Raw genomic sequence first — 15,478 nt, forward strand, 5'->3', positions numbered from 1 at the left:
TAGTGTCAGAGGTTTAATCTGAAGAGAGTAGTGTCAGAGGTTTAATCTGAAGAGAGTAGTGTCTGAGGTTTAATCTGAAGAGAGTAGTGTCAGAGGTTTAATCTGAAGAGAGTAGTGTCAGAGGTTTAATCTGAAGAGAGTAGTGTCTGAGGTTTCATCTGAAGAGAATAGTATCAGAGGTTTTATTCTGAAGAGAATTTGCATTTGGGTATCCTGGAGACTTTCATGAAACATCAACCGTACTGGCAACATCATACATTACTTCAATATCATAATACCATAAACCCAATTTCTCACTCCAAGGATGTTGAAATAGCAGCACCTATAGTGCTCCACCATTCAACATCTGGCCGTCCATCTCATGACACCACCATGTAGTCTAATGGGCCAGTAGATAGCCTGCTTCTCAATGTCTGTGTCTCAAAAAGCACGAAATTCCTCATGTAGTGCACTACATAATAGTGCAGTCAAGGATGGGCTAAAAAAGTAGTGCACTACACAGGATTAGGATGGACTCCTGTCAAAAGTAGTGCACTACACAGGATTAGGATGGACTCCAGTCAAAAGTAGTGCATTACATTTGGAATGGGTTATGTTGGGCCATGGTCAACAGTAGTGCACTACATAGGGAATAGGGTGCTATCTGAGACGCAGGCCTATAATAGCCCTGTTTTCTCCCCCTTCCTTCCAGATGATGGTCCTTACTCTAAAGGGAACAAGGACTCACAAGGGACAGACAATTCCCTGACCTCCAGGAGACAGAGTATCCCAGGTACACTACTGAGTTTCTTTACTGTCTGGCTGCTCATCTCAGGTCTCTCTCACTGGTCTCCCTCTGGTCTCTCTGGTCTCTCTGGTATGTCTCTGGTCTCTCTGGTATGTCTCTGGTCTTTCTGGTATGTCTCTGGTCTCTCTGGTATGTCTCTGGTCTCTCTGGTCTCTCTGGTATGTCTCTGGTCTCTCTGGTATGTCTCTGGTCTCTCTGGTATGTCTCTGGTCTCTCTGGTATGTCTCTGGTCTCTCCCTGGTATCTTTCTCGCTGGCTCTCCATAGCTCACAGTTCTCTTCCTCTCTCTAGTCTATCTCTCTCTGGTCTCTCTCTGGTCTCTCTCTGGTCTCTCTCTGGTCTCTCTCTGGTCTCTCTCTGGTCTCTCTCTGGTCTCTTTCTCTCTTGTCTCTATCTCTCTGCTCTCTCTCTCTCTAGTCTCTCTCTGGTCTCTCTCTCCCTCTATCTCTCTGGTCTATCTCTGGTCTATCTCTCTCTGGTCTATCTCTGGTCTATCTCTCTCTGGTCTATCTCTGGTCTATCTCTCTCTGGTCTATCTCTCTGCTCTCTCTCTCTCTAGTCTCTCTCTGGTCTCTCTCTCCCTCTATCTCTCTGGTCTATCTCTCTCTGGTCTATCTCTGGTCTCTATCTCTCTTGTCTCTATCTCTCTGGTCTCTTTCTATCTGCTCTATCTCTCTGGTCTCTATCTCAGGCTCTCCACAGATCACAGTTCTCCTTCTTTCTTCTACTATCTCTTACTGTGTATCGATCTTTCTCTCTCTCTCTGAGATCTATCTATCTATATCTCTATCTCTGTTCCCACTCTCTCCTAGCAGGGATGTCTTGCTTCTGCCCTGCGCACCATGCCAAGTTCTAGTATCACAGAGCACATTATACCTCTCTCTCTCTCTCGCCGTCTGTCATTTTGGTGTTTCTGCTCTCTGTCAGGCGTTCGCTCTGCTGATTGGGCCTGGATGGGTGTTAACTAAAGGTTCTCCCTGCTGAATTGGCCTGGATGGGTGTTAACTAAAGGTTCTCCATGCTGATTGGGCCTGGATGGGTGTAAACTAAAGGTTCTCCCTGCTGATTGGGCCTGGATGGGTGTAAACTAAAGGTTCTCCCTGCTGATTGGGCCTGGATGGGTGTAAACTAAAGGTTCTCCCTGTTGGTTGGGCCTGGATGGGTGTAAACTAAACGTTTCTCCCTGCTGATTGGGCCTGGATGGGTGTAAACTAAAGGTTCTCCCTGCTGATTGGGCCTGGATGGGTGTAAACTAAAAGGTTCTCCCTGCTGGTTGGTCCTGGATGGGTGAGGTTCTCCCTGCTGGTTGGGCCTGGAAGTGTAAACTAAAGGTTCTCCCTGCTGATTGGGCCTGGATGGGTGTAAACTAAACGTTTCTCCCCTGCTGATTGGGCCTGGATGGGTGTAAACTAAAGGTTCTTCCTGCTGGTTGGGCCTGGATGGGTGTAAACTAAACGTTTCTCCCCTGCTGATTGGGCCTGGATGGGTGTAAACTAAACATTTCTCCCCTGCTGATTGGGCCTGGATGGGTGTAAACTAAAGGTTCTCCCTGCTGGTTGGGCCTGGATGGGTGTAAACTAAAGGTTCTCCCTGCTGGTTGGGCCTGGATGTGTTTAAACTAAAGGTTCTCCCTGCTGATTGGGCCTGGATGGGTGTAAACTAAACGTTTCTCCCCTGCTGATTGGGCCTGGATGGGTGTAAACTAAAGGTTCTCCCTGCTGGTTGGGCCTGGATGGGTGTAACCTAAAGGTTCTCCCTGCTGGTTGGGCCTGGATGGGTGTAAACTAAATGTTCTCCCTGCTGATTGGGCCTGGATGTGTTTAAACTAAAGGTTCTCCCTGCTGGTTGGGCCTGGATGGGTGTAAACTAAGGCGTGTAGATGAAGATGATGGGGAGTCTGTATTCTGCTGCTCATACTCCCTGGCCGTGCAAGCTGCTTCGCCTCTTATTTTCTGTGCATATTGCAAAGCGTTCTACGATGATAACTGGAATTAGCTTGATGAACAAGTAATTGGGGGATTGAAACCAGCTGTGTAAAACAAAGACAAAACAAATGCAACAAGGAACAAGGAGAGGGACCGACTTCGGCGGAAGTCGTGACACAAGGCTTTGGAAGAACATAACACTGTATTCTCACACAACTGCTGAAGAAAGAAGACCTGCTGGGGGGGAAGCAAACATACAGCAGTTCTTCTTTCTTCAGCCATTGTGTGAGAATACTGTGTTCGGTTCTTCCAAAGCCTTGTGTCATGACTTCCACCAAAGTCGGTCCCTCTCCTTGTTCGAGCGGCGTTCGGCGGTCGACGTCACCGGCCTTCTAGCCATCGCTGATCCACTTTTCATTTTCCATTTGTTTTGTCTTTGTCTTACACACCTGGTTTCAATCCCCAAATTACTTGTTCATTATTTAACCCTCTGTTCCCCCCATGTTGGTTTGTGAGTGATTGTTCATTGTACATTGGTCCGTTATTGTGGCTGGCATTGTTGCTTTGTATTTTGGTTTATTTTTTAGTAAAGTACGTGGATTACTCATATCTGCTGTCCTGCGCCTGACTCTATACACCAGCTACACAAAGGACCCATTAAACATTGACTGCTGTACAGAAATACTACCTAACTCCTTATGATAAAAGAGAGCCGTGTAACTTTCTTACGGTGCTGAATGTCATAAGATGTAATATTTGAAGAAGTATAATGTTCATTGTGAATTAAAATGGAATCCTCTAGACTAGCACCAGCTTGTATTTAAACACAGAATTTCATCTCAAATTCAACATTTCACCGTTAAATTCGGACTGTATCCCGAGGCTAAATGTGAAGTGGTATAATTACAGTGTGTTGTTACTAGGGCTGTTGCGGTGACTGTATTACCGCCAAACCGGCAGTCACGGGTCATGAAGGCAGTCAAAATTCACTTGACCGTTTAGTCACAGTAATTAGGCTTCTCCAAGCTCTGATGCTGCTGATGGTCATTAGTAGTCTACCAAACTTCCTAACTGCCTGGTACTCATCACTCTATTGTCCCTCTAATCACTCTGACATCAATGCAAATGTGATCGAAAATCAAATCAAACACTTCATGAGAGCCCATGAGCTCATGTTGCACAACATTTCTATTGGCTATGCAATCATACAAGAAAACAGAGTGATGGCCTCTATTAAAAAGAGGAGGATCCCATCAGCTTTCTATAGGCTAGGCCTGCTATATGTATTTCTCAACTTTCCTCATATTAAACACATTGCTTCTATTTACAACAGGAGTATAACCTACCTGGATTTCATCAAATTGAAGCACCGGAAAAGCATACTCCATTCTCTATTTAAGTGCATAGATGACATGTACTGTATATATCATCCCACTGCCCCTGTTTCAAATCAAATCAAAAATCAAATCACATTTATTTGTCACATACACATGGTTAGCAGATGTTAATGCGAGTGTAGCAAAATGCTTGTGTTTCTAGTTCCAACAATGCAGTAATAACCAAAGAGTAATCTAACCTAACAATTCCACAACTCCTACCTTATACACACACACAAGTGTAAGGGGATAAAGAATATAATATGTACATAAAGATATATGAATGAGTGATGGTACAGAATGGCATAGGCAATATGCAGTAGATGGTATAGAGTACAGTATATACATATGAGATGAGTAATGTAGGGTATGTAAACATTATATTAAGTGGCATTGTTTAAAGTGGCTAGTGATACATTTTTTACATCAATTCCATCAATTTCCATTATTAAAGTGGCTGGAGTTGAGTCAGTATATTGGCAGCAGCCACTCAATGTTAGTGGTGGCTGTTTAACAGTCTGATGGCCTTGAGATAGAAGCTGTTTTTCAGTCTCTCGGTCCCTGCTTTGATGCACCTGTACTGACCTCGCCTTCTGGATGATAGCAGGGTGAAAAGGCAGTGGCTCGGGTGGTTGTTGTCCTTGATAATCTGTATGGCCTTCCTGTGACATTGGGTGGTGTAGGTGTCCTGGAGGGCAGGTAGTTTGCCCCTGGTGATGCGTTGTACAGACCTCACTACCCTCTGGAGAGCCTTACGGTTGTGGACGGAGCAGTTGCCATACCAGGCGGTGATACAGCCCGACAGGATGCTCTCGATTGTGCATCTGTAGAATTTGTGAGTGCTTTTGGTGACAAGCCGAATTTCTTCAGCCTCCTGAGGTTGAAGAGGCGCTGCTGCGCCTTCTTCACAACGCTGTCTGTGTGGGTGGACCAATTCAGTTTGTCCGTGATGTGTATGCCGAGGAACTTGAAACTTACTACCCTCCCCACTACTGTCCCGTTGATGTGGATAGGGGGGTGCTCCCTCTGCTGTTTCCTGAAGTCCACAATCATCTCCTTTGCTTTGTTGACGTTGAGTGTGAGGTAATTTTCCTGACACCACACTCCGAGGGCCCTCACCTCCTCCCTGTAGGCCGTCTCGTCGTTGTTGGTAATCAAGCCTACCACTGTAGTGTCGTCTGCAACTTGATTTATTGAGTTGGAGGCGTGCATGGCCACGCAGTCGTGGGTGAACAGGGAGGACAGGAGAGGGCTCAGAACACACCCTTGTGGGGCCCCAGTTTTGAGGATCAGCGGGGTGGAGATGTTGTTACCTACCCTCACCACCTGGGGGCGGCCCGTCAAGAAGTACAGTACCCAGTTGCACAGGGCGGGGTCGATGATGAGTTTGGAGGGTACTATGGTGTTAAATGCTGAGCTATAGTCGATGAGCAGCATTCTCACATAGGTATTCCTCTTGTCCAGATGGGTTAGGGCAGTGTGCAGTGAGTTTGCGATTGCGTCGTCTGTGGACCTATTGGGGCGGTAAGCAAATTGGAGTGGGTCTAGGGTGTCAGGTAGGGGGGAGGTGATATGGTCCTTGACTTGTCTCTCAAAGCACTTCATGATGACGGAAGTGAGTGCTACGGGGCGATAGTCGTTTAGCTCAGTTCAGTTACCTTCGCTTTCTTGGGAACAGGAACAATGGTGGCCCTCTTGAAGCATGTTGGAACAGCAGACAGGGATAAGGATTGATTGAATATGTCCGTAAACACACCAGCCAGCTGGTCTGCGCACGCTCTGAGGACTCGGCTGGGGATGCCGTCTGGGCCTGCAGCCTTGCGATGGTTAACAAGTTTCAATGTTTTACTCACGTCGGCTGCAGTGAAGGAGAGCGCACAGGTTTTGGTAGCGGGCCCTGTCAATGGCACTGTATTGTCTTCAAAGCGAGCAAAAAAGTTATTTAGTCTGTCTGGGAGCAAGACATCCTGGTCCGCGAAGGGGGCTGGTTTTCTTTTTGTAATCCGTGATTGACTGACGACCCTGCCACATACCTCTTGTGTCTGAGCCGTTGAATTGCTACTCTACTTTGTCTCTATACTGACACTTAGCTTGTTTGATTGCCTTGCGGAGGGAATAGCTACACTGTTTGTATTCGGTCATGTTTCTAGTTCCTTGCTTGGTTAAAAGTTCGTGCTTTCAGTTTCATGTGAATGCTGCCATCAATCCACGGTTTCTGGTTTGGGAATGTTTTAATCGTTGCTGTGTGTATAACATCGCCAAAGCACTTTCTAATGACCTCGCTCACCGAATCAGCGTATTCGTCAATGTTGTTGTTGGACGCAATGCGGAACATATCCCAGTCCACGTGATCGAAGCAGTCTTGAAGCGTGGAATCAGATTGGTCCGACCAGCGTTGAACAGACCTGAGCGCGGGAGCTTCTTGTTTTAGTCTCTGTCTGTAGGCTGGAAGCAACTAAATGGAGTCGTGGTCATATTTTCCAAAAGGAGGGCGGGGGAGGGCCTTATATGCGTCATGGAAGTTAGAATAACAATAATCTTGGTAGATAATGCCGTTGACATTTGATTGTGAGGAATTCTAAGTCAGGTGAGCAGAAGGACTTGAGTTCCTGTATGTTGTTATGATCACACCACGTCTTGTTAATCACAAGTCATACCCCCCGCCGATCCATTGTCCTGGGTGGAAGGCAAAACATAGGATCCTCTTCGAGAGAGTCATATTCCTGGTCTTAATGATGGTGAGTTGACGTTGCTCTTATATTCAGTAGTTCCTCCCGACCGGGAGTAACCATGTTTCTAAACAGATGCATGATAATGGTCCATTCTAAATCAAAACTAATTTCACACATATATTATTATTTTTTTTAACCTTTATTTAACCAGGCAAGTCAGTTAAGAACAAATTCTTATTTTCAATGACGGCCTAGGAACAGTGGGTTAACTGCCTGTTCAGGGGCAGAACGACAGATTTGTACCTTGTCAGCTCGGGGGTTTGAACTTGCAACCTTCCGGTTACCAGTCCAACACTCTAACCACTAGGCTTTGCAATAAGTCAAGAGAAGATGAAATCAAGAATAGTCGGATGGGTGACAATATCACTATCACTTGTATATTATGCCCAGCGCCTTTTGTGACTTTTTCTAATCACACCTCATGTATTCTAGCCCATAGGCCTATATGTTTTGATAAGGTTTGTATCACACCTCATGTATTCTAGCCCATAGGCCTATATGTTTTGATAAGGTTTGTATCACAACTAAAGTGTCCAAATAACTTCTTCATATGATGCACATTAATCCACTTTACAAGGGGTGTAGAGCCTAACTAGTATTAACAAGGGGTGTAGAGCCTAACTAGTATATATAAGGGGTGTAGAGCCTAACTGGTATTAACAAGGGGTGTAGAGCCTAACTGGTATACTGGTATAAGGGGTGTAGAGCCTAACTAGTATTAACAAGGGGGGGTGTAGAGCCTAACTAGTATTAACAAGGGGTGTAGAGAGCCTAACTGGTATTAACAAGGGGTGTAGAGCCTAACTGGTATATAAGGGGTGTAGAGCCTAACTAGTATTAACAAGGGGTGTAGAGCCTAACTGGTATTAACAAGGGGTGTAGAGCCTAACTAGTATGAACAAGCGGTGTAGAGCCTAACTGGTATTAACAAGGGGTGTAGAGCCTAACTGGTATTAACAAGGGGTGTAGAGCCTAACTAGTATTTATAAGGAGTGTACAGCCTAGAGAATGGAACAACGGGGATGCCGCCGAGAAATTCAAGGCATTATAAAGTGCTTGTCAAATTGTGAATGAGAGACTGATGAAGTGTGTACAGTCTGCGCAAAAAAAAAAACAAAGCAGAGCTCATGCCTTTATACATACAACTTTTTTCAAATCATCATTAGTCTCATCATACAGCCTTACAATGTATTACAAATCAAAACATATAACCTAAGGTTTGTAGAACAACTAAAGTTACATTAATAACTCTAAATGAATCATATAAGAATACCTATTAACCGATCAACACAATTGTATTCTATAAAATAATATAAAATGATATAAAATAATAAAATAACATAAAATAATGCCACGGAATTCTAAGCAAATCTTGTCTGCTAAATGAACTAGTGTAGCCCACAGCCATATGGCATAGCCACATCAGGACCTAACATAAGGATAACTCAGAGTATGCTATTCCGTTCTGAAATAGACTACATTTTCTTCATATCATGCTTCTTTAGACCTATCTAAATAAATAATGGATTTATTGTGAAGATGTAGGCTAAATGACATGGATTTACATGGATAAAATGTAGATGTTCCAAAGGTCTGCATCAGTGGCTTGTAGGCTGTGTGTGGAAACCAGGAGATGCAAAATGTGTTTATGTTAATTAACGGTCAATTACTGTGAGACCGGCAGTTATTTGCTTGACAATCACCGGCTGACGAAACTAATTGTTACTGTATGTTTAAATACCATGCAGAACATAGCTCCTTTAATTACAGTGTGGTGATGAGTATATGTTTGAAGTGATACAAACAGATCGACCACCTCGATTCGGTCTGATGTTGCAAAATTTGAAATTGTGTTTTTTACATTGGATAACAGTAGAGACTCAGAGCTACAAATTTGTATATATCATACAGTTGAGGAACATTGAGACAGTTTTTATGCTTCTGAAAGTTGATATACTTGTAACCCCACTTTTGAGAAAATGTCCCTTGAATGTTTTGGTACCGGAGACCTCTTCTTTGTCTACACCTATTCAGCAGCGTTCAGCAGTGTCATAGCTAGCCACCATGCAGGAAATGCTGTAGTATGAACCTGCAGGTAGCTAAAGCTAACCAACTAGGTTCAGTGTTAGATAGCTAGCTAACATAAGGCTATAACAAGCAATGCAAATGTATTTCTGAGATACAAATAATATTACTACACAGATCGTATACGTAACGTTCGCTAGCTAGCTAACAGAACACTTTCACTTCCAACGAAAATGACTTTCTGAAAAAAATATAAACGTATAATGTCTGAAAATGTAGCTAGACTCTTACCTGTATACATGGATGAACGCTTCAGACTGAAACCACTGGTGTTTGAAACTGAAGCCCATAGAAGAACGTAAAGAGATCTATGGCTTAAAACTCTAGTTGTTTCCCAAATGGCACCCTTTTTCCTTTATAGTGCACTACTTTTGACCAGAGCACTATGGGCCTCAATCAAAAATAATGTACGACATAGGAATAGGGTGCCATTTAGGACCGTAGTAAGACATCCTGTGTCATTTCCGTATTGTTTGTACAGCTTGTTTGGCCCGCAGGAAGTAGTCCATCGCAACTTTTTTCCACTGATCTTTGTCGATAACGCCTACTAAATTCAGGGCACTGATATTGTTGAGAGCTGTAGCAACACTTTTTCAGTTCTCCTTGGCTAATGTTAAACATTTCAAAAAGGCCAAAGTAGCAAGGATTATCTTCACATACTGAGCAGCTCATGTTATAGTGTACATAATCGTCCCTGTGCCCAAGAACACCAATGTTACCTGCCTAAATGACTCCTGACCTGTAGCACTCACGTCTGTAGCCATGAAGTGCTTTTAAAGGCTGGTCATGGCTCACATCAACATCAACATCATCATCCCAGAAACCCTAGACCCACTCCAATTGGCATACCACCCCAACAAATCCACAGATAACGCAATCTCAGTGTGTTGTGAAATCTGTGAATGTATTGTAATGTTTTTAAAATTGTATAACTGCCTTAATTTTGCTGGATCCCAGGGAGAGTAGGTGAGGCCTTGGCAGCAGGTAATGTAGATCCATAATAAATACAAATACTCCACACTGCCCTTTCCCACCTGGACATAAGGAACACCTATGTGAGAATGCTGTTCATTGACTACAGCTCAGCGTAGTCCTTCAAAGCTCATCACAAAACTAAATATCCTGGGACTAAACACCTCCCTGTGCAACTGGATCCTGGACTTCCTGACGGGCCACGCTCAGGTGGTAAGGGTAGGCAACAACACATCTGCAAAGCTGATCCTCAACACGGTGTTAGTCCCCTCCTGTATTCCCTGTTCACGCACGACTGCGTGGCCAAGCACAACTCCAACACCATCATTAAGTTTGTCGACGACTCAACAGTGGTAGGCCTGATCACCGACAACGATGAAATAGCTTATAGGGAGGAGGTCAGAGATCTGGCCGTGTGGTGCCAGGACAACAATCTCTCTCTCAACGTGATTAAGACAAAGGAGATGACTGTGGACTACAGGAAAAGTAGGGCCGAGCACTTCCCCATTCTCACCGACGAGGCTGTAGTGGAGCAGGTTGAGAGCTTCAAGTTCCTTGGTGTCCACATCACCAACAAACCATCATGGTCCAAACACACCAAGAATGTCGTGAATAGGGCACACCAAGAATGTTGTGAACAGTCTCCCCTCATGAAACTGAAAAGATTTGGCGTTGGTCCCCAGATCCTCAAAAAGTTCCACCGCTGCATCCTGACCAGTTGCATCACCGCCTGGTACGGCAACTGCCTGGCATCCGACCGTAAGGCGCTATAGAGGGGAGTGCGTACAGCGCAGTACATCACTGGGGCCAAGCTTCCTGCCATCCAGGACCTACAGTATATACTAGGCGGTGTCAGAGGAAGGCCCAAAAATTGTCAAAGACTCCAGTCACCCAAGTCATAGACTGTTCTCTCTGCTACCACACGGCAAGCGGTACCGGAGTGCCAAGTCTAGGTCCAAAAGGGTTCTTAACAGCTTCTACCCGTTAAAGGGCTAATCAAATGGCTACCCAGACTATTTGCATTGACCTCCCATTTATTTTTATTATAATTGTTTTGTGTGCTGCTGCTACTCGCTTTTTATAACTTTACTTATTCACTTTACCTACATCTAGATATTACCTCAATCACCTCGACTAAGTAATACCCCTGCACATTGACTCGGTACCGGAACCCCCTGTATATAGCCTCATTATTGTTATTTTCTTGTTACTTTTCATTTTCTTTACTCTTATTTTTCCTTAAACTGCATTGTTGGTTAAGGGCTTGTAAGTAAGCATATCATGGTAAGGTACAACACCTGTTGTGTTCAGCACTTGTGACAAATAACATTTGATTTGATTTGATGTTATAGATAGAAGCATGCCATATGGCAGACCAATCTGAACTCATCTCTTGGCATGTCCAGCCCATTCATTATCTCAGCCAATCATGGCTAGGGGGAAGATTCCTGTCTTTTTCTGTGGCTAAACCAACTAGGCCTGTAACTTAACCATTGTATTCGTATTTACAGATGGAATACAAGTTTGTTATTAAGGCACATGAAAGTTCACATGTTCCAGAAGGTATTTCTGCCAAATTCCTCTCCTGTGATGTAGTGATGTGCGACATATGCCTACCTTCCTGAAACGGGTCACATATCAGGCAAAAATATAAAATTCACTGTTTATTGTACCAAAAAATAGAACTTTTATAAGAGGTTTTAAAAATAGGTTATATTTCATTCCAAATTCCATAAGGCGTTGTTGTCAGAATAGATGGATGCAGTTCAATGCATGATTCATATAACTCACCAATACATTTCTTGGTAGTACAAAAATATTACTATCAGGTTGTAAATCACAGCTGGCCTGGTACATCATCTGCTGCCTCCATTCAGGATGCACTGGTTCAGTTTCAATGACTCAATATTCTGGACAAAAACAGACGAATGTAACCCAATGCTGGGAATGTCAATACAATCAAACTAGCAAGGGCAATGATCACAAGTCAGTTATAACATGGCTAATAGGCTAGCATATCTATTTATTTAGTAGATAATAACACGGAGCCTAACATTACCTAGCTAGCTGCTGGGAGGACGTCATGTCATTGGACGAGTGGGTAAGTGGCAGAGTCCCACCCCCCATATTGTTTTTCTGTGGCTACAGCTAGAGATGCAGTTGCCAGTTGACTCAGAGGAGTTGGGGTTAAATGCAGAAGACACATTTCAGTTGAAGGCATTCGTATCCCTCTGACCCTTTCATTTGGTTAGCAAGGAATGTGAATCACTTTGCTAGCTATGCTGAACTTGAACGACTGTTATCCACAGTTAACAAATCTCTTAGTTGTCAATCAAATGTATTTGGTATCAATCAAATGGGCGGGCAGGCAGTTCCCATTCAGTTGTCTAAATGTTGGTTGGGACAAGCATGCTTTGGCAGGCAAGCTGCAGAAGGACGAGCAGCCTACTATTCCCCATCGTTTATCAGTGCATTTATGACGGCCAACTAGCTGGAAAAGTTTGAGAGAGTTTCTCAGTATTTCCCAAACTCGGTCCTGGGGACCGCACGGGGTGCACGTTTCGTTTTGGTTTTTGCCCCCTAGCACGACACAGCTGATTCAAATAATCAAAGCTTGATGATCAGCTGTGTCATGCTAGGGGGCAAAAACCAAAACGTGTACCCCTTGGGGTCCCCAGGACCGAGTTAGGGAAACGCTGGTTTATCTACTCTTACCTCATTAGATTTGATCTCATCTCGCTGTGGCTAGCATTAGTTATTGATCTTGGTGAGGGAGAGATAGCCTACCTGTTCATGGTTGGTTGATCAATAAGGCGGGAATGTTCCCAAATGTTAAAGGACTCCCGTTGGTATTTACATATTTGCATATTTCCATTCAGGTGTATTTAATGGCTTTTGGCCAATGCTAACTGGTATAAAGTCGCACTGTTGCTACTGCCTAAGTGAAAGATGGAAAGCCCGTGTGGCAAATGACTTATAGGCCTACTGTAGCTCTGATTGGCTGTGACGCAAATGACTTATAGGCCTACTGTAGCTCTGATTGGCTGTGGCGCACCATTCTGTCTAGAGTCCTGGACAACACTGACACACTGACACATTGAGCAACGATTGAGCGCCACTCCCCGAAGATTTCAGGGTGTTCTGGAGGCAAACTGGCCACTGAGGGTATACTGTGGTTGTATTGAGGTTAGTACACTGAGGGTATACTGTGGTTGTATTGAGGTTAGTACACTGAGGGTATACTGTGGTTGTATTGAGGTTAGTACACTGAGGGTATACTGTGGTTGTATTGAGGTTAGTATACTGTGGTTGTATTGAGGTTAGTACACTGAGGGTATATTGTGGTTGTATTGAGGTTAGTATACTGTGGTTGTATTGAGGTTAGTACACTGAGGGTATACTGTGGTTGTATTGAGGTTAGTACACTGAGGGTATACTGTGGTTGTATTGAGGTTAGTACACTGAGGGTATACTGTGGTTGTATTGAGGTTAGTACACTGAGGGTATACTGTGGTTGTATTGAGGTTAGTACACTGAGGGTATACTGTGGTTGTATTGAGGTTAGTACACTGAGGGTATACTGTGGTTGTATTGAGGTTAGTACACTGAGGTTGATACACTTTATTTAACCAGGATAGTCCAGTCAGTATCAACTGCAACTGTTTTCCAGGGAGTTGTATAGAAGTTGCTACGGTGACATTATATAGTTTCCAGCTCATAGGAAAAATGATGGGCTGCTGAAAGGAACAAGAAGGGGATGCTCCCTCCATTTCAGAGATTTACAACAGGGATGTACAGAATAGTCGGGGTTCAGCTGCTCACCAAAGCACCTTATCTCATTTATTGGAAACCCAGAAATCTTTTTCCATTTCAGATTGTTACGGCAGATAGTGACTGATGCAGAAAATGGAAGGCATTGGTACTTGAGAAATTAGTTTCCGTTTCTCTCAGTTTGAAAGGACTCTTTATCCGTCTATCTTTCTTAGATTTGGGAGAAATAGTGGATTTGTTGTTTCTCTCCATTTGAATTCACCTGTTCTTTCCCCCCAACAACATTACGAAAAGTACAGGCTTTAGGCAATGTCAACAAAAACACAATTAAGTTTAGAATATTTACTACAGTAACTCATTTGGTTTCCTGGAGTTGTTTTCCATGAAGGACATCATTTAGAGCATTTTATTCTTTCCATTTCTCCCCCTCGGTCTCATGTCATGTTGTGTTCTCATTAGAACCCAGTCAGTTGAGTGATTAGGCTTCATTTTGCCTCAGTCCTTCTCTGTCACATTGCATGCCTTGTCACAGTTACAGCATTTAGATTAGAAGACAGTGAGTATCTCATAGATACTGGAACTACAGGCTGTCTCCCTTATACCATATGTACTGGAAAGATGACTACACTGTGGGAAGCACTGCTATACTGTTAGGTAGACTGGAATCCACTCTGACTATCACTCCGTTTCCATTGTATTTGTTTGCTATTTTTTCACTTCAACAATAATGAAATGGAGTTAATTATCATTGTCGATTCCAGGCTTGGTATGTTTCAATCTGGGTTATGTATATGAACTCAAGGCGATGCTCTCCTTCCAGATATCATGGCTCTCTCTGGATATACTTTCTTTGTCCGTTCAGCCAGCTGGGTTCTCAGTGTATCGTACAGATAGAAGTAAAGAACTCTCCAGGAAGAGGAAGTAAGGCGGAGGTGTACAGCGGCTTGCGAAAGTATTCACATTTTTCCTATTTTGTTACATTACAACCTGTAATTTGATTAGATTTTGGGGGGATTTCTTGTAATAAATAAAATATATAAAATACAATTATATTATAATAAAATAAATAAAAATGTCAAAGGGGGTGAATACTTTTGCAAGGCACTGTATGTTCCATGATTAACTGCTCATGGTGTGATTGTGGTAACATACAGGAAGTCCTTTTGTTCATCCAACCTAGAATAACTCACAAACAAATGACCTCCTGAGAGAATTCACTTCGGCCATCGGCAAGCCGCCATTACCACGGCGGCTCTCAAGGAACCACACTAGACTTTTTGTGAAAACTGAAACCCATATATCCTGAGGCCGCATATATTGTAGTTAAGGACTTTAATAAAGGAAATCTGAGGGAAACACTACCGATGTCTTATCAACACATTGCCTGCAGTGTCCGTTTGTTGCCATTGGGATGGCTACTAAGGCCCTCCCCTGCCTTCCCTTCGGCAAATCAGATCACAACTCCATTCTGCTCCTCCTTTCCTATGGACAGAAACTCAAAATGAGGTACCCGTGCTAAGGTCTATTCAACTCTGGTTTGACCAATCGGAATCCATGCTTCAAGATTGTTTTGATCATACGGACTGGGATATGTTCCGAGTTTCCTCTGAGAATAACATTGACGTATACACTGACACGGTGACTGAGTTCATGTATATGTAGTTCCCACTGTGAACGAATCAAATCTATCCTAAACGAAAACTCTGAATAGATGGCAGCATTCGTGCAAAATTGAAAGTGCGAACAACTGCATTTAACCACAGCAAGGTGACTTGGAATATGGTTGAATATAAACAGTGTAGTTATTCCCTCCGTAAAGGAAAAAGGTCA

General features: G+C 43.5%; 1 protein-coding gene across 1 annotated transcript in view; it reads left to right on the forward strand.

Moving 5' to 3' along the window:
- LOC121840610 (glutamate receptor-interacting protein 2-like) overlaps window positions 1–15,478 on the forward strand; it is a 68,155-nt gene that overhangs the window by 20,502 nt on the left and 32,175 nt on the right. Inside the window, exon 2 of the mRNA XM_042304916.1 lies at window positions 692–772. Coding sequence (XP_042160850.1) covers window positions 692–772 — 81 coding nt within the window. The remainder of the gene's footprint in view (window positions 1–691; window positions 773–15,478) is intronic.

This window comes from Oncorhynchus tshawytscha, linkage group LG02 (assembly GCF_018296145.1).
Source record: "Oncorhynchus tshawytscha isolate Ot180627B linkage group LG02, Otsh_v2.0, whole genome shotgun sequence".
NCBI classification, from domain to species: Eukaryota; Metazoa; Chordata; class Actinopteri; order Salmoniformes; family Salmonidae; genus Oncorhynchus; species Oncorhynchus tshawytscha.